The sequence below is a fragment of the Ascaphus truei genome, chromosome 4 (genome assembly GCF_040206685.1).
Source record: "Ascaphus truei isolate aAscTru1 chromosome 4, aAscTru1.hap1, whole genome shotgun sequence".
Taxonomy (NCBI): Eukaryota; Metazoa; Chordata; class Amphibia; order Anura; family Ascaphidae; genus Ascaphus; species Ascaphus truei.
In genome coordinates, this window is record NC_134486.1 from 1,634,057 (window position 1) to 1,653,435 (window position 19,379).

At 45.4% G+C, this 19,379-nt stretch overlaps 1 protein-coding gene across 11 annotated transcripts in view; it reads right to left on the minus strand.

Moving 5' to 3' along the window:
- Positions 1-11,899: 11,899 nt before the first annotated feature.
- LOC142492497 (uncharacterized) overlaps positions 11,900-19,379 on the minus strand; it is a 229,331-nt gene continuing 221,851 nt past the window's right edge. For 9 of the 11 annotated variants that reach the window (XM_075595166.1, XM_075595162.1, XM_075595167.1 and 6 more), the window contains one exon: positions 16,099-18,023. In XM_075595166.1, the coding sequence (XP_075451281.1) occupies positions 16,186-18,023 (1,838 nt within the window). In that variant the 3' untranslated portion in view covers positions 16,099-16,185. Of the gene's footprint in view, positions 12,686-16,098; positions 18,024-19,379 lie in introns of those variants that run through there. The other 2 variants (XM_075595169.1, XM_075595164.1) reach the window with 2 other exon arrangements.

Below are 19,379 nucleotides of genomic sequence, written 5' to 3' on the forward strand. Positions count from 1 at the left end.
GGGTCTTACCCCACCTCCTGGAGTTGATGCACATACCTGCAGGCAGAGTGGTGGTTACTCCCCCCCCCCCCCTCACCGGCAGTTATGCGAAGCTAAAACCTAACCTCTGAACTCTGAACTACTTAAGAATTTGGCCAATTTTTTAAAACCTGGTATAGACCATAACTAACCTTCCTACTCTTCGCTATCTCCCACTACATTCTCTATACTAATTCCCTAAACTGTAAACTAATTTTACCCTTCATTTATGTCCCTCCTCTGTTTCTGCTATCCCTATCCGCAGACTCCTGTGTCCTGCTGGCTCCTTCACTCACTTCTCTACAGGGGGTAATGTTTTTCTGGCCGCATGTTAGTGCTGGGAATTATTCATTTTTATTAGACCCTGTGCCCCTTGACGTCCCTCTTAGGCTCAGTGCTGTAGGTGTCTTCCTTACTCTTTCTTACCTCCCGCCTCTCTTCCACCCTCCCCCCCCTCCCCCTACCTCCCTCACGGGACACCCCTATCTGCCCGGGAGACATCTGCTTTCTTGCCCTCAACCAGCGCCCATGTCCCCTTTGTTCTTCTTGTGTCAGAGCTTCTCCCCGGCGGCGGATCTCGCGCGCCTCCGCCGGGGAGCCCCGCAGCATATCCGGGTCGTCGCCGCACTCATGACGTCACCGCGACTTCATCCTGGTGCTCCGTAGGCGTCCCTTCCAACGCTCTCGCGAGATCCGGCACCTCGACGTCACCGAGCTGGGCGGGCCATTCTCATTCGTAGGCGGGCCGCCGAGGAGAGAGGGCTGGTCCAGGGGCAGCTCCCTGGGCGGGTCTCGTCGCTGGAGCATTCCTTCCCGCCAAGAACTGCGCCGCCATGGAAGTCTTCGCGCTTCTTCCCCACCTTCCCGCCCAGATCAGTAAGAAAACGCCATCTTGGCTCATCAAGAGCTGTGTTAGCATTATGAGGTTAACGGCCGCCATTTGAGGCCTTCTGGCTTTGATCCCCCTCACCGGCAGTGGTTTTCAATGGGGTGACATTTTAGCAGTTTTGAAGGGTATTAACTGTCTTGAAAAACGCAACGAGCGTAACGAAACTGTACTGTCTTTATTCCCTCCCTTGTTTTAGGGGCTTTTTCCGCTCCCATCTTTTTTGTTTAGTCTTCTTTCCTTCGGGGGAGAGGAACCCTGTCGTCCTGGTGGGGAGTCCGCATTGGGTCCTTGTTGTGCCCTCTCTGGGGTGTTAACCGTATTTCCCTGCACCCCAAGCCTTTTCAGGAAGGCTGCCCCCTCCGAAGGATGTTTGAGAACATGGGGGCTTCCATTTTTCGTGGCCACCAGGGCAAAGGGGAAAGCCCAACGATATCTTATCTCACTGTCTCTGAGTGCCCGTGTAACATGGGCTACAGCTCTTCGCCGAGCCAGTGTGAGGGGAGACAGGTCCTGAAATACCGTGAGGGTGACCCCCTCAAAGGTGATATGGGGGGTGGCCCGGGCTATCCTTCCCACCTCCTCCTTTACAGAGTAGTGGAGACGGAGGATCACGTCCCTAGGGGGATTTGAGGCCAGTGGCTTAGAACGCAGGGCTCTATGGCACCTATCCATCCTAAAGTCAGATTCTGGCTTATCCGGCAGGATGGAGGCCATCCAGCGTGTCAGCAGCGCCTCCGGGTCCAAGATCTCCTCCGGGATCCCCCTGACTCTCAAATTGTTCCTCCTATCTCTGTTTTCTCCGTCTTCCTGGCGGGCCTCCAAATCCAGCACCCTCTGTTCTAGGGCCTGTACACGAGTGTTTGTTTCCTGTTGTGTATTTGAGCTAGCTTCCATGCGCTCCTCCAAGTCATTAGTTCTGGTCCCCAATCTGCATTATGTCATGCCGGAGCCCTTCCACCTCCCCCCTGAAAAAGGATTTCAGATCCACCAGGAGCCGAGAGATTTCCTTTTTAATAATTTTAGATTGCTCTGCCGCTGCTCTTGATCCCTCAGCATCTTGGGCTGAATCGGAGTCAGACACCACTGACAGCTCCGCGGCCCCTGCCTTGCTTTGTAGTAGGCACTGACATCCGACTTGCTTTGAAGTAGGCCCTGACATCCGACTTGCGTCGGGATTTCTGCCTCGTTGCCGCCATCAGGGTCTAGGGCTGATTTGCCGGACCGGGGTGTGTTTGTGCTCACGTACTGCCCGTTTGCTTTATTCAGAAGTCGGTTTTAGTCTCGTTTACTAGCTTTATTTTGCCGGCGATTGGTGGAGCTGAGTGACTAAGCGTCCATCACCAGCCAGCCGCGCATGCGCATCCGATATGTTATACTTTGTTTTTTGTCCCATCTCATTAGCTTTTATTGGGTGAGTTCTTGTTATTCATTCAAACTGCCATTCTTTTTCATATATTAGGGTTAGGGTTAGGGTTAGGGTTAGGGTCAGGCCAGAATCTACACTTGTGTTAAGCATCCATTTTGTCTGATCATAACTAGTTAAGATTCTGTAGTCAGCCTTTTACTGAAATATAACTCATAAGGCACTCAGTTTCTGCCAAATTACATTTCCTTTCTTCCTGCTCAGGATATTGCTAAGATACTTTTTGTATTGTCAGTCTCCTGCTCTTTTAGTCAGAATATAATAGACTGATTCTCAGAGAGGGAAAATAGTATAATTTAGTTGCTAAAGATTCAAGGTCTCTTTTGATAACAGACAATGAATAAGCTATGTATTCAGACATTGCTTGTATTGGGAGAGACACGTCCCAAAATCATGCCACTAATATGTCCTGCCCCTAAATCACGCCTCTAATCAAAGCTACGCCCAAGACACACCCAGGTTACGCCTATGTTACGCCTATGTTACGCCTCTAACCAATATCTTCTTTTTCTGGTATAAAAGTCATTACCCTATGAGTAATAAATTGAGACAAAGGATTTGAAACCTGGCGTGCGTTATGTTTCATTTCTTTCATATTCCCAGGCCTGTAAGTTCAACAAAGATCAAAGATAACAAGTTGCAGGGCGTTATTAAGCATCCTGGGAAGTCTGCTGCAAACGGTGCAGATGTGTATCCAGTCACAAGGCCTTCAGCTTTCTTGGCAGAGGAAAGGTTCCTCTCAGTTCTGAAGCCTAGGCGAGGAATAACGGTTTTCGTTCAGTTTTGGTGTCAGTTGGGGATTCACAGAGGCGGCAAGTGAGTATATGTGATTTTTACATTGTCTCATCCCCCCTCTGGGAATTTAAAAGACCTAAATTGTGACTGAAGATTGGGTTAGAGGCCCTTTAACAAAATTTTTGGTTAGAGTCCAGTAAATTTTGTGCACGATTGAACTGTTATCTCTGATCTAGTTGAACGACCATTGTATATTGTGTAAGTATAAATATTCTAAGATTAATTTTATGCAATTATTTGTCATAATTAAGCAGTTTTTCTATAAGCTGCTAATGGTTTATGCTGGTCTCAGAAATCAATCAGGAAGAATAGCTCAGAATAATGGTGTCTGTTATAATTGTGGTGGTTTTGGTCATTGGCAGAGAGTGTGCCACTATCAGTCAGAAGCAGGGAAGTGCTGCTTTGCCCGTGGGGGCTCAGAGTGCAAGTCTTAATAAAAAATAAAAAAAACACCGCTACCTTATGTAAAAGAGTTTGTTTGTAACCCTGATGAATTTTTTCCTGAATGATTTCTTGTGTGAAAGATACTGTGGGTCATGCTGATTATCAAATGTGTATCGGTCGCCATCCATGCATTTGCAGATAATTACAAAAAATATGAATATTAGTTGCTCATGATGAAATCTAAATTTTAAAAAGGTGTACACCGAATATAGGAGAGAAATACCTCACAACAAAAAGGGAGTATATTCAGCTCTGTCCCTGGTTATAAAGAGAAAATTGATAATTGCGCCAACCGTAATACAGTATGGTTCAAGACTTCAGTTCTTCACAAAGTGTAATCCTGCTGCCAGAGTTTCTTGGAGGTGATTCACCAACCTCTATGTAATGTCAGAAAAAAGGGGGGGGGTGGGAGATCCTCCGGCGCGTCGTTCCACTTGTGATTCCGTGACACATGAAATGTAAAAAATAGAGGGGGACCACAATGAGGGATGATTCAATACATAATAGTACCTTGTGGATTTAAAAAGGGAACACACTTACATTAAGCAAACAGATCTTCAACTTCAGATGGTGGGGGGGGGGGGGGGAGGGGGACCCCTTGATGGTTCCTCAAATAGGGAAGAGAAGGGAAATATAGTGTAACACTGTTTATTAAACAACAAATAAAATAGAGATTAAAAACTCACAAGCGACCAATAATTATTGGCATAGAGAGGAGATGTCTCCAGACTCCACAGAGCGTCCTTCCAAAGCAATTTGTGGTCTCTTGTGGCTTCCCTTCCAGCTGGTGAGATGATATGCCAGGATACAATTAACAGCAGGGAGGATCTCCAGGAACTCGTGCACGAACCGGATCTCCTTCCGTTTGTCTTTCTCCCTGCACACTCCTTACACAGCTCCCTCCTTTCGCGCATGCGCATGCGCTCCGGACGAAATGCTGGCCAAGCTGGAATAGTCCTGTTTGAAAAGTCAGTCCTGGTAGTAGAATGATTCATCAACAGTGTGAGGTAGATTTTCCTCTAGGCGTATTCCCTTGTGTTGTCTGCAATAACAGATGAAGAAAACACACCATTGCGCAGTATACAGACTCAATTGCCCCAACCTGAAGAGGAAAATCCCTACTTACAGGATATTTTCTTGTTCATTCGGGGGAGAGAATCTGTTCTTTAGCTCTCTTCCTCCACCTTGATCTCCACGGGCCCCTCGTGGTTCCTAAGGTGGCTCTCTTCAACTCGGTCTGCGTCGTCCCAGTAGCAGCATACACCGCAACAACCGTGGTTGGAGAAAATTGAAAGACAGCCTAGTGTACTCCGCAAATTTTATTTAACAATGTTAAAAAGCAGCGATGTTACACTCACATTTTGCGAGGGCAAACATGCCGCTCAAGAATGCCGTCCGCAGCCTGTGTCCACTCGATGGTGTGTTGTTCACGACGTCGCGCGCCAACCGATGACGTCAGCGGCGCAGCGCCCGAAGTAAAATTTGCGGAGTACACTAGGCTGTCTTTCAATTTTCTCCAACCACGGTTGTTGCGGTGTATGCTGCTACTGGGACGACGCAGACCGAGTTGAAGAGAGCCACCTTAGGAACCACGAGGGGCCCGTGGAGATCAAGGTGGAGGAAGAGAGCTAAAGAACAGATTCTCTCCCCCGAATGAACAAGAAAATATCCTGTAAGTAGGGATTTTCCTCTTCAGGTTGGGGCAATTGAGTCTGTATACTGCGCAATGGTGTGTTTTCTTCATCTGTTATTGCAGACAACACAAGGGAATACGCCTAGAGGAAAATCTACCTCACACTGTTGATGAATCATTCTACTACCAGGACTGACTTTTCAAACAGGAATGTCTTTCGATATGGTACTGTAATTATCATCACCACACTTTGCGCCGGGGACATTTTTTGTATTTGTATGTGTATGGTATTGGATTTGAACAATCCATTGTTTATTGCCCCCTTGGCTGCATATGTAATCACATTGTAATCACACAATTGTTGTTATCACACCAATTAGTCTATCACTTGGATCAAGCGCTGGAATAGAGTTTTTTTAGTTAGTTTTGTATTCAAGCTGGAATAGTACTTTCTCTCCTCTGTACGGTGGCCTGTGATGCCCAAAAAACCGTCAGACGCGTTTCGCATTAGCTTCCTCAGTATCATATGTGTATAGGTCGCCATCCAAGCATTTGCAGATAATTACAAAATATATGAATATTAGTTGCTCATGATGAAATCTAAATTTTAAAAATATGTACACCGAATATAGGAGAGAAATACCTCACAACAAAAAGGGAGTATATTCAGCTCTGTCCCTGGTTATAGCTTGAAAGGTTTATTCGTCCTGGCCAGGCGGATACTTTTTAAACCGGACACATTTATTTTCGTTTGCGGTATTTCTATCTTAACGAAAGGAGGGGCACAGCCTCTCCCTTACAGTTTAAAGAATGCGAAGTATTCACATTAAAATTAACTAGCTCTGTGCTTAAGCAGTTTATTTATGAGAACAAGGTAATGTAGAACTGTTTTCTTATCTGTGAAGCTGGCTGTGTATGAGAGACGTTTTTGTGTTGTGTGTCCTGTATTGTGTGTAACCAGTAAGATAACACATTTCAATTTTATTTCTACAGGATTAAGATATGTTTGGGAATGTTTTTGTTTAAAAATGCTGGTAAAAGCTCCCAAACACTGTTTGAATTAATATATTGTATTATATATGTATATAACGCCATTAATGTGCATAGCGCTTCAAAAAGGAAGGGTGTCCATGGTGGCAAATGCTGCAGAGAGGTTGAGTAATATGAGCAAAGTGTAATGATATCTGTCTTTAGCAGCATGGAGGTCATCAGTTATTTTAGTAAGAATTGTCTCCGTTAAATAAGCAGTGTAGAAGCCATACAAGACAGGTAGGGTCAAGCTTGCTGTTTTTTGAGTCATGGTATAACTGTTGCATGTTTGAAGAGATTTTGTTTAGTTTAAGGGAGGGCAGAGTTGAAACGGGATAGCATAAAATTGTGTTGATGGAAGTTTGCAGGAATATGAGATTTCTTTCAGAAGGCATTCAGGGGAATGAGTGCTCTTGTTGGCATAGATTTGGTGTTTACAAGTAATTTTAAATATTCCCGTTATTTAATTTTTGAAAGGCCATACAAAATGCAGTTAATATGAATTAGACAGCGAAACCCGTTATCTGCTATCCGTACTTTGAGGTTTCTGGTGAAAGGCCTGGAACAACTGGCTGTTTGCCCAGAAAGAAAAAAAAAAGCACTTTGAAAATTATTATTTTTTTATTCAGAGTGTCTTTAAAAGTTAATGCTGGCCATGTGCTCAGCACTTTGCAAAGAGTTCAAAATTATTTGTCTATTTTAAAAGGAAATCTTTTGTTCAGGATTTCAGGATTTTTCTTATATTTACAGGTTCCCTATTGTTAATGCCACAGTTGTTAAAAGACCTACTGCAGGTTTTTTTTTTAACACAAGCAATAAATATTTTTATAGTCGCTACACATACAAATCTATTTACCAGTTTAATTTTGCTATATATCAAGCAACCTGTTTTCATAACTATTTTTGAAACAATGTTAACTCCAAGGGCACTTGCAGTAATAAAGGTTGCTGCCATACTAACAGGGCTGACAGGCCCCTGGTTAAAAAAAAATACCTTTGCAGATGTCACAGCAAAGCAGGTAACAAGCTGTCCCTTATATCATATCTGCCAAATTTATAATTTTGTAACCATTTATTAGTTTTTGGGTATGTCCTGGACATAGAGTTAAAGGACAGGGGATATATAATTGCAAGTGCAGTTGCATAAGTGAACAGGGTATACATTATATACAGGGCATTTCACATTTTTTTTTAGCAGAATAGTTACAGTGGAGTGTTTGAGGTGAAAGCCAGGAGTGACTGTGGGTGTGGGACAATAGCCATGAGTGCAGGCTGTTGGGATGCTTCATTTGTAGTTTGAGACAGTGTTTTTGTCCCTATTTTTGAAGATTGGGACAACTCTGGCAGTTTTCCAGGTCTTAGGGATATGGCCTGCAGACAGGATAGAGTTGATTATGGAAGCAATTGGTTTGGCACAGACTGAGGTACCAAGTTTTAGGAACTTGGATTGTAGCAAAGTCAAGTCCACATTGGTTGCTTAGTTTAAAATTTGAGGAGCATTAATAGGGGATATCTCTGTTTATATGCGGATGCTAATAATAGTAGTAACCATATTAATACAAGAATTTATTTCTAGGTATAAATTCTCTCCCTATGAGACACTTATGGGATGAGTTATGACCATAAGTAGTTCAAAGTAACGAATTAAGGACCATGTTATTGGTAATAAAACAATTAATAAGTATTGCATGAAACTAATATATATTTTTGAGTCTTTCTAGGCACAGGTTAAAGCTGAAAGTGCACCTACGCGAGACGGGTTAATGGTCAAGCATTTTCTACGCAAGCACGCTCTTCATCCCAGATGAAAAGGCCATTTAAATACTACTCATCACCAGCATTGCAGTAAAAAATTCTTATCATCATGGATACACATCACGCACGTCAAAATAGTGCCAGCCTAGGCACAACCAGCTAATAAAGACAAAGACATAGCGCCTGCAAATTAGTGTTTTGATGGACACAATACTCTCTGACCACTAATCATCAAGGGAGAAAGGTCATAAGCAAAAAAGTCCAGGCCTCAACACACGAACTTTGAACTTTTTCTTTTTACAGGTTTTTATTATTTTTTTATTATTTTTCAGTTACAATGTATGCTCCATTATGTTTGTATAAGATATTCATGGACTGACGGAAGGTGGAAAAAAAGCACAGGATCAGTATTCTGGGAAGATAAGGACATGGGAGGGACTAACTTTCCCAATGTGGGAGACTTCAACGTAGCCCCTCAATATGTCAGAGACTGGTTGTTTAATATCTCAATATATTCAAATAATAGTCTACAGTTGGCTATGATACACCCCATCTCCTTGGCATATATACCTCACGTCCCTTTGATGACTTTGCCTGACAACATAATAAAAACAAAATCTTATACAGTGACTCTCTCAGGGCTTGGAAAATGCTCAGGAAAAGATTAAAAATACATCCTAATCTCTCGCTGCTGGTATACATAGAGAAAAAGAACCCACTGAAAGCACTCAATATCCCTAACTTTATCAACCCGGAGTATCTTATATACTCATCAGTAGGGTTTATATATATGTGTGTCGATTGATGTATTTTAACACCCATTATTTTAATCAGTATAGCATTAAAGATTATTTTTAATATACTAATCATTGCACTATTAGGGGATATTGAGTGCTTTCAGTGGGTTCTTTCTCTCTATGTATACCTACTACGCTACCCATTAGCACCTTATCCCACACACACTTACTTTATTCAGCTGTAGCGGGGTACTTCACTAACGGTTTAATAATCTCTCGCTGTGCCTACCCTTCAGAGGGAATCCTGATTTCCCGGCCGGAGACATGCATGACGCCTATAAAACTTGGGAGAAGGCTGGTCTGTACGTCCAATTTAATTGATAAACACAATCTGTGTATTCCTACTTTTGTTGCTATTAGGGAGACATTTTCATTGTCGAATAAACATTTTTTTTCATGTTCTTGCCATGTACAGTAGGCACTATATCTCACATGTCTTATCTCTGGCTCCCGATCTCTTCCAAGAACCTAACGTAGAGAAGATATTAGGTGACTCGGTGAAAAGTGGATTTCCCACTGCTTTAGTTACCGACATGCTTAAACAGGAAAGAGGAAAAAAAAACATCTTGCAAGTTTTGATAAATAGCCGGAGCAAAGATATTGTCGATTGCGAGGGTAAGTTTAAAGGTTACAACAGTTTCAAGACGTGCCCTCTCTCAATAGATCTTAGAGAACTGCAGCTCAAGTTTTTGCACAGAGCATATGTCCCCCCCCAACGATCTATAGTAAGTCCAGTTCAGATTTAAATGCCAGTTGTCCTAAATGTAAACTCCCAAGGCGGATCTCGTTCACGGCATGCGGCATTGCAGGAAGAGAAAGATTTTTTGGGTGTAAAGTAGTGGGGTACATTAATAGACTCTTAGACGTGTTCCTGTCTTCTAATCATGCTCCAATTCTATTTGGAGATTGGAACTTGAAAACCCTTTATTTGGAATCATGTCTTCTGAAAGGACGGGCGCCTCTCTGGATAAGGATATCAGGAGCAGTACATTTCTAAAGAAATGGAAACGGTTTACTTTGAACACAGAAAGGAGTTAACGGAAGCCGGACGAGACATGAGTGGTAGAGAATACCAGTCTTTGTATTTGCCCCTCTCTATATTATGTTATGTGCAATTTCTACTTTTTGCTCTCATCTAAGTGGCTCTAACATGTCAATGCTACCCTAACCCGTGTAAGGTGTGATCATATAGAACTAGTTTGCTTAGTTACAGTAGTTTTAGCTTCTTTGTTTTTCTATTTATCTGTTAAGTTCCTCTCTAAGGACACATTCTGTTACACACAGAAAACAGTGCATGCATAGGATAAAACAAGAGAATCCGTTTAAAACGCATACGAGGATAAGACTCTCAGATATACAGTAGAAGGCTTAGATATATGATATATTGAAAGGTGAATCTGCTATCATGCTGTATTGTGTCATTATGCTTGTATGTCATTCCGTGTAATGTATCTCATGCAAAACATGTATGTATGAAATGAAAAAAAACAAAAGAAAGCATTAGCAAGACAAAGAAATATAGAAAATAAAAGTATTGGAAACCAAAACAAAAATTAAATTATGATGAGTCGCCTCAGGCTTGCAGGTGGTATCTTTGTGCCTCCTCACTGGCATCTTCATTTACCCCGCAGTTGTGGCTCCACACGTGGTGGTGATGTTCCCTCATCTGGTGGATTGGATGGGCCACTGCACTGAACGACAGGTGGCGTTGCCGTGATGGTGGGAGGGCTAATCACAAGAGATAGCTGATTTGTTTGCAGAAATCCGAATCCGCCACGGATTGGCCAGTTCCTTTCAGCCTCGGATTGGCCAGTTCCTTTCAGCCTCGGATTGGCCAGTTCCTTTCAGCCTCGGATTGGCCAGTTCCTTTCAGCCTCGGATTGGCCAGCTCCTTTCAGCTTTGGATTGGCCAGTTCCTTTCAGCCGCGGATTGGCCAGTTCCTTTCAGCCTCGGATTGGCCAGTTCCTTTCAGCTTCGGATTGGCCAGTTCCTTTCAGCTTCGGATTGGCCAGCTCCTTTCAGCTTCGGATTGGCCAGTTCCTTTCAGCCTCGGATTGGCCGGTTCCTTTCAGCTTCGGATTGGCCGGCTCCTTTCAGCTTCGGATTGGCCGGTTCCTTTCAGCTTCGGATTGGCCAGTTCCTTTCAGCCTCGGATTGGCCAGTTCCTTTCAGCTTCGGATTGGCCAGTTCCTTTCAGCTTCGGATTGGCCAGTTCCTTTCAGCCTCGGATTGGCCAGTTCCTTTCAGCCGCGGATTGGCCAGTTCCTTTCAGCCTCGGATTGGCCAGTTCCTTTCAGCCTCGGATTGGCCAGTTCCTTTCAGCTTCGGATTGGCCAGTTCCTTTCAGCCTCGGATTGGCCGGTTCCTTTCAGCTTCGGATTGGCCGGCTCCTTTCAGCTTCGGATTGGCCGGTTCCTTTCAGCTTCGGATTGGCCAGTTCCTTTCAGCCTCGGATTGGCCAGTTCCTTTCAGCTTCGGATTGGCCAGTTCCTTTCAGTTTCGGATTGGCCAGTTCCTTTCAGTTTCGGATTGGCCAGCTCCTTTCAGCTTCGGATTGGCCAGTTCCTTTCAGCTTCGGATTGGCCAGTTCCTTTCAGTTTCGGATTGGCCAGTTCCTTTCAGCTTCGGATTGGCCAGCTCCTTTCAGCTTCGGATTGGCCAGTTCCTTTCAGCTTCGGATTGGCCAGTTCCTTTCAGCTTCGGATTGGCCAGCTCCTTTCAGCCTCGGATTGGCCGGTTCCTTTCAGCCTCGGATTGGCCGGCTCCTTTCAGCCGCGGATTGGCCAGCTCCTTTCAGCCTCGGATTGGCCAGTTCCTTTCAGCCTCGGATTGGCCAGCTCCTTTCAGCTTCGGATTGGCCAGTTCCTTTCAGCCTCGGATTGGCCAGTTCCTTTCAGCTTCGGATTGGCCAGTTCCTTTCAGCCTCGGATTGGCCAGTTCCTTTCAGCCTCGGATTGGCCAGTTCCTTTCAGCTTCGGATTGGCCAGTTCCTTTCAGCCTCGGATTGGCCAGTTCCTTTCAGCCTCGGATTGGCCAGTTCCTTTCAGCCTCGGATTGGCCAGTTCCTTTCAGCCTCGGATTGGCCAGTTCCTTTCAGCCTCGGATTGGCCAGTTCCTTTCAGCCTCGGATTGGCCAGTTCCTTTCAGCCTCAGATTGGCCAGTTCCTTTCAGCCGCGGATTGGCCAGCTCCTTTCAGCTTCGGATTGGCCAGTTCCTTTCAGCCTCGGATTGGCCAGCTCCTTTCAGCTTCGGATTGGCTAGTTCCTTTCAGCTTCGGATTGGCCAGTTCCTTTCAGCTTCGGATTGGCCAGTTCCTTTCAGCTTCGGATTGGCCAGTTCCTTTCAGCTTCGGATTGGCTAGTTCCTTTCAGCTTCGGATTGGCCAGTTCCTTTCAGCCTCGGATTGGCCAGCTCCTTTCAGCTTCGGATTGGCCGGTTCCTTTCAGCTTCGGATTGGCCAGTTCCTTTCAGCCTCGGATTGGCCAGTTCCTTTCAGCTTCGGATTGGCCAGTTCCTTTCAGCTTCGGATTGGCTAGTTCCTTTCAGCTTCGGATTGGCCAGTTCCTTTCAGCTTCGGATTGGCCAGCTCCTTTCAGCTTCGGATTGGCCGGTTCCTTTCAGCTTCGGATTGGCCAGTTCCTTTCAGCCTCGGATTGGCCAGTTCCTTTCAGCTTCGGATTGGCCAGTTCCTTTCAGCTTCGGATTGGCCAGTTCCTTTCAGCTTCGGATTGGCCAGCTCCTTTCAGCCTCGGATTGGCCAGTTCCTTTCAGCCGCGGATTGGCCAGTTCCTTTCAGCCTCGGATTGGCCAGTTCCTTTCAGCCGCGGATTGGCCAGTTCCTTTCAGCTTCGGATTGGCCAGTTCCTTTCAGCCTCGGATTGGCCAGCTCCTTGAATCAGCCTAAAAAAAGGCAGATTTGTTTCATTATTTCCTATCACGGCAAATCAGTCCGACGGATTCGGAATATGAATCTACAAATGGAATCCAGATACGCAAACGGGATTATAATGGGAGTATATAAATAGCGGTATAGGTATTGTTACAAACTATAGCAACAGAGTAAGAGAAAAACAGCGCACTGCCAGGGAGTCAGGTGGTGAACACAATTGATATAGAGCAGAACAATATACGTATTTAGTAATTCTGCTGGAATGTTTTTATGTGTTTGTATTTGTATTATTATGTACTGCTCTGGATACTTCTCCTGTCGTTTATAGATTTGTTGTTTTGACAGGGGATTGGTATAATATGTATTGTATTACTTGTATGTGTGGAGTTTGGGGCAGCAGAGGTTAGTCCCCAGTGGTGACGTCACCCTGTGTTTACATATGCATCGGATGTTGGACTGTTTTCCTTTACAGTCGCTGGGCATGGTTATTCACAGGGGGGCAATGGCAGATACTCTAGTGTTGTCCCTGAGGTGCCCTGGGCCAATTGCGGAGGGACTGAGGAGTCAGTGTGTGGCATCCTTAAGCCGGTGTGTTAATTGGCTGAGGTGCGGCGCACGGGCCAATCAGCCGTCTGGAGGCGTGTCCTGGGGGGCGGGGACTCACAGCGCTCTGTCAGGCCACTGGTGAGACGTGGATCTAATACAGCTCTCTGGAGGGTGTGCGCTGGCGGAGAGGGGAGCGTTTCCACTCGTCGGCACAGGGACTGACTTAGTGGCGCCTCGTATGACGTCATGCGCATGCACAATAGAGGGGTGTGTCAATTATCTGTGATTGTTTAGGGCTGTGAGAGGTGTATATAAGTGAGCTAGGTTGCCCCAGGCTCAATACTCCTTGATAAAGGACCTAACCATCCGAAACGCGTAGGAGGACTCTGTTCCCCTCCTGGGGTGATGTTTTTACTGGCTTTTTGCTGAATAAATAGGATTTTACTTTTTACCACCTGACTCCCTGGCAGTGCGCTGTTTTTCTCTTACTCTGTTGCTCTGGATTTCTACCTCAACGGCTGGCACGCCACCGTGGGCTACCAGAGACTGCAGGAGTGGGTAAGATTATCTATATTATTCATTATGACCGACTATGGAGGAATACCTTTACCTTGATCATCCCTATGAGGCTTCTGTGGGGTGACTTACGTATTATTATGCTCTCTCCATTCCTGATCTTGGTGCTTATTGGTGACTCACAGGTCATTTGGAATTATGCCCACTCCGTCATAGTTTATTTGGAGTCCTTTAAGATGTATTGAGTGACAAGTTCCCCAGCAGTTAGAGCACCCATCTCCCCTATACCCATACATTGTTACAAACTATGTCTGGATAATGAAAAATCACCCATTATGAACCTAGCTTTGCTAGTTTTGCTATGATATCATTCTGCTCCCTTGTAGCCATTCATTCAAGCTCCCCCATTTTATCTGTCAGACTTCTTACATTCGCGAGCATGCACTTCAGTTTATTTCAAGCCTGTGCTAATCTTATAGTATAGTATCCTGCCTTTCTACTCCAACGGAATATAGTCTTTAGCAGTTTACTAGTACTGTCTGCATTTAACATGGGTGTTTCCCTGTTTGCCAATCTCCCACTTCCCACCACTCCAACCCCATGACCCATCGCTATTTCCTCATTCCTATTTAATCTGTCTAGTTTGTTACCTCTTGTTTGTCCCTCCCCCCTCTTTCCTAGTTTAAAATCTCCTCAAACCTTAATAACACCCGCCCCCCCCTAACACAGAAGATCTATTTTTGTTGAGGTACACTCCATCCATTCTATAAAGATACCATTTCAGAGAAGGACTCAGGGGGCTTTAAAAACCCAAACCACACCACTTTCTACGCCATGCACTAGCCTCCCTAAGCTCCAACTGCCTCCCTTGGGTAGCACATGGCACTGGTAGTATTTCAGAAATAGTACAGCAGATATTAAAAAGAATATTCATTAGCCTAGATGCCTTATTCTGGGTAAAATGCCATATAGTCCATCAGAGGTAGGTGCTTCTTCCCAACTCTCAAGGTATGAAGGATAGTGCCCTGCAGTGGCTTAGAAGAGCGCACAGATGCCTATGATGTTGAAGATTATTTTATTTAAACAGTTAAAAAAAAAACGAGAAAAATTCCCACTCACGTTTGTAAGGCTAGGTCCCCACTGCTTGCTGCCTGCTGCAGCGCCCGCCAGGGACAAGAACCGCCCCGTAATGGGGCTGGGATGGCTAACTACCTTGCCCGCCGCGTTGTGCGAACAGATTTCCCTGAAGACAGGAAATCTGTGTTCACAACTCATGACAGAGTGCTGGCCACGCCCCCGGTGGTACAGCCAATGACATCGTGGCCGCGCCCCCCGTCATACCCCTGCAGCTCACCGCAGACCAGGGATCGCGGCTGCACGTGTCGCCAGCCTGGCAGGCGTGCATGCAGCGCCAACGCTGGGGCCTCAGCCTACGTGCTGTCATCCAGCACATAGACTCAGCGTTTACATCACAATTGGATATGTGCTGGATGACAGCACTTACGAATGTGAGTGGGAATATTCCCCGTTTTTATTTGTAACTGTTTAAATAAAATAATCTGCACCATTATAGGTCTTCTAACCCACTGCAGTACTCGGTTCATGCGGTCATGACAACAAATTACCCTCTCTACTCCTAATAATGGAGTCCCATACCACCACAATCTTTCTTGATCTCAGAGTATCCCGTATCCCCTCTGTCCTGGAAGCACTATTCCCCTGGCCGCTAAAGTAACCAGTCTCCCCCAGCCTCCTTTCCTGCCCTCCATTATCTTCACTCAATCTGGCAAATCTAGTGAAATTGGTCAATTTAGAAATGACCTGCCTCTTCCCCCTGCATCCCCTTTTAACGGTAACCGAGCTACCTACCTCTTCCTTGTCCTCACTCACAACAGGAAGATTATCGCTGGAATCTGCAGCATGTGAATGACATGGAACTTCAAGACCCGCCCCCACTCCTGTCTCTGCCAGACCCGCCCCCGTTCCTCTCTGCCAGACCCACCCCGTTCCTCTCTGTCAGACCCGCCCCCGTTCCTCTCTGCCAGACCCGCCCCCGTTCCTCTCTGCCAGACCCGCCCCCGTTCCTCTCTGCCAGACCCGCCCCCGTTCCTCTCTGCCAGACCCGCCCCCGTTCCTCTCTGCCAGACCCGCCCCCGTTCCTCTCTGCCAGACCCGCCCCCGTTCCTCTCTGCCAGACCCGCCCCCGTTCCTCTCTGCCAGACCCGCCCCCATTCCTCTCTGCCAGACCCGTCCCCATTCCTCTCTGCCAGACCTGTCCCCATTCCTCTATCCCACATACCACCCCCATTCTTCTCTGCCAGACCTACGCCCACTCAGCTCTCTGCCGCCGAAGATAGGAATAAACGGTAAAAAAATATTTATTAAGTATCAAGTTACCGGACATTTTTATTATCATGCTACCGGTGTATATTGCCCAACCCTACTCTGATCAAGCAAAAGGCTTCTCACCCGTATGGATCCTGTGGTGGCTGAGGAGCTGGCTCTTCCGTGAAAAGCTTTTCCCACACTCTGTACATGTGAAAGGTTTCTCGCCTGTGTGATTCTTGTAGTGCCATAGGAGGTTGCTCTTCCGTGAAGAGCTTTTCCCACACTCTGTACATGTGAAAAGTTTCTCGCCTGTGTGATTTTTGTGGTGGCTGAGGAGGTTGCTCTTCCGAGAAAAGCTTTTCCCACACACTGTACATGGGAAAGGTTTCTCCCCTGTGTGAATCCTTTCATGTTCAAAGAGTCTGCTTTTTTCACTAAATTGTTTCCCACACTCTGCACACATGAAAGGTTTCTCACCTGTGTGTATCTTGTGGTGACTGACAAGGTTGCTTTTCCGTGAAAAGCTTTTCCCACACACTGCACATGGGAAAGGTTTCTCGCCTGTGTGATTGTTGTGGTGGCTGAGGAGCTGGCTCTTACGTGAAAAGCTTTTCCCACACACTACACATGGGAAAGGTTTATCTCCTGTGTGATTCTTGTAGTGTCTGAGGAGGCAGCTCTTTTGAATGAATTGTTTCCCACACTCTGTACATGTGAAAGGTTTCTCGCCTGTGTGATTCTTGTAGTGCCAGAGAAGATTGCTCTTCCGTGAAAAGCTTTTCCCACACTCTGTACATGTGAAAGGTTTCTCCCCTGTGTGATTCTTGTGGTGGCTGACGAGGTTGCTCTTCCGTGAAAAGCTTTTCCCACACACTGTACACGTGAAAGGTTTCACACCTGTGTGATCCTTGTGGTGGCTGAGAAGCTGGCTTTTCCATGAAAAGCTTTTCCCACAATCTGTACACGTGAAAGGTTTCTCCCCAGTGTGATTCTTGTGGTGGGTGAGGAGGTTCTCCTTACGTGAAAAGCTTTTCCCACACACTGTACACGTGAAAGGTTTCTCGCCTGTGTGAATCTTGTGGTGGCTGAGGAGCTGGCTCTTCCATGAAAAGCTTTTCCCACACTCTGTACATGGGAAAGGTTTCTCGCCTGTGTGATTTTTGTGGTGGCTGAGGAGCTGGCTCTTCCGTGAAAAGCTTTTCCCACACTCTGTACATGTGAAAGGTTTCTCGCCTGTGTGATTCTTGTAGTGCCACAGGAGGTTGCTCTTTCGTGAAAAGCTTTTCCCACACTCTGTGCATGTGAAGGGTTTCTCGCCTGTGTGATTCTTGTGGTGGCTGAGGAGGTTGCTCTTCCGCGAAAAGCTTTTTCCACACTCTGTACATGTGAAAGGTTTCTCGCCTGTGTGATTCTTGTAGTGCCACAGGAGGTTGCTCTTTCGTGAAAAGCTTTTTCCACACTCTACACATGTGAAAGGTTTCTCCCCTGTATTAATATTTTGGTGGGTGAGGAGGCTGCCCTTAGTACTTAACTGTTTCCCACACAGTGTACAATTAAAAGGTTTCTCAGCTGTGTGAAGCCCTTGGTGTGAAAGGAGTTTCCCCTTCAGTGAAAAACTTTCCCCAAAGTCTGTACAGGTAAAGTGTTGTTCGCTAGTGTGGACACAAAGGTTTGTGAGCAGGTTCCTATTCAGTGAGAAGTTTTTACCACACTCACAATGGACAAAAAGCTGAGCATCACAGCTTCTTCTTGAATCTCTCTCATAACTTTTGCTTGACGAGTCAGTCTGTGCTGTGTGCTGGACAAGGCCTTTAAATTCACAATCACGTGGCACTGGTTCCTTGCATGTGTCCAAAGTGTGGCAGGTATCATTGGTTTTTGGCCCTTTTGGGCTGCAAGGAGTTAACGAGCTTGTGGACATGGCAGAGGTCCAGATCTGCTCCTCATTCAGGCAGTTCTCTAACAGAAGAAAACAAAAAAGACAGAACTCAAATGTTTTCAATCTATAAATTATTGAAAGCGAATTACTAATAAACAAAATACTCTGCAGAATCTACTTTATCCTTCCTAATTAACAAAATGTTCTCTTTACCCTATACACAGGGCCTTATAATGCGGCCCGTGGGAATCACGTGCTCCCCAATTACCTAAACTGTATCTCTGGCAGCTCAAACTGTTAATTCATTTTGATACATATATAATTTGTATTTATTACTGTATTAATTAGGAAAGTATACATATACTGTACGTCCGACAAACAATAATTAACATTTTCCATGAAAAGTAAAATAAAGTTAAGGAACGTCTGGTTCATCATACTAGTGAGGTAATGATATCAACCCAACCAGACAGAAATCTACAGTGTAAAGATATTTTGTCCCAGTCAATAAAACTACTATTCATCCAATTTCCCAAGCACGCTGCCTTGGTGAAAAATAGACTCCTCCCTTTCCTCTGACATTCATTCTTCTATTCCCTCGTACATCTCAGCTCTAATCTCCTGCTATAACCCTTCTAGCTGTGCTGAACACCGTCTCCTCTCTGCTCCATTTGTCTCTACTGTACTCTCACATATAAGACCTGCCCCCCTTGCTGTGTAACTCCCTCTACCCTCAGTGTTCACCAACCTACATCTCCACCCATCTTCATGGTTCACTTCTGATGCACTTTATTGCTCCCTCAAAATGTTTTATATTGTATTGTATGTCTTTATATATCGCCATTAATGTACATAGCGCTTCACAGTAGTAATACATGTGGTAATCAAATAAATAACAGATCATATAAATAACAGATCATGGGAATAAGTGCTTCAGAAATAAAAGTAACATTAAGGAAGAGGAGTCCCTGCCCCGAGGAGCTTACAGTCTAATTGGTAGGTAGGGAGAACGTACAGAGACAGTAGGAGGGAGTTCTGGTAAGTGCATCTGCAGGGGACCAAGCTATATGTGCCATGTGTTCAGAATATCCACAGTGCTATTCATATGCTTCTTTAAGCAAGTGTGTCTTAAGGTGGGTCTTAAAGGTGGATAGAGAGGGTGCTAGTCGGGTACTGAGGGGAAGGGCATTCCAGAGGTGTGGGGCAGTCAGTGAGAAAGGTTTAAGGCGGGAGAGGGATTTAGAAACAAAGGGGGTATAAAGAAGACATCAGTGAGAAGAACGCAAGAGTCTGGATGGTGCATAACGAGAAATTAGGGCTGAGATGTAAGGAGGGGCAGAAGAGTGTAAAGCTTTAAAAGTGTGGAGAAGAGCAGGTTGGAGAGCATGGATGCATAATCTTGTAGCTCTGTGCCCCTCTCCAACATAAATAAGCAA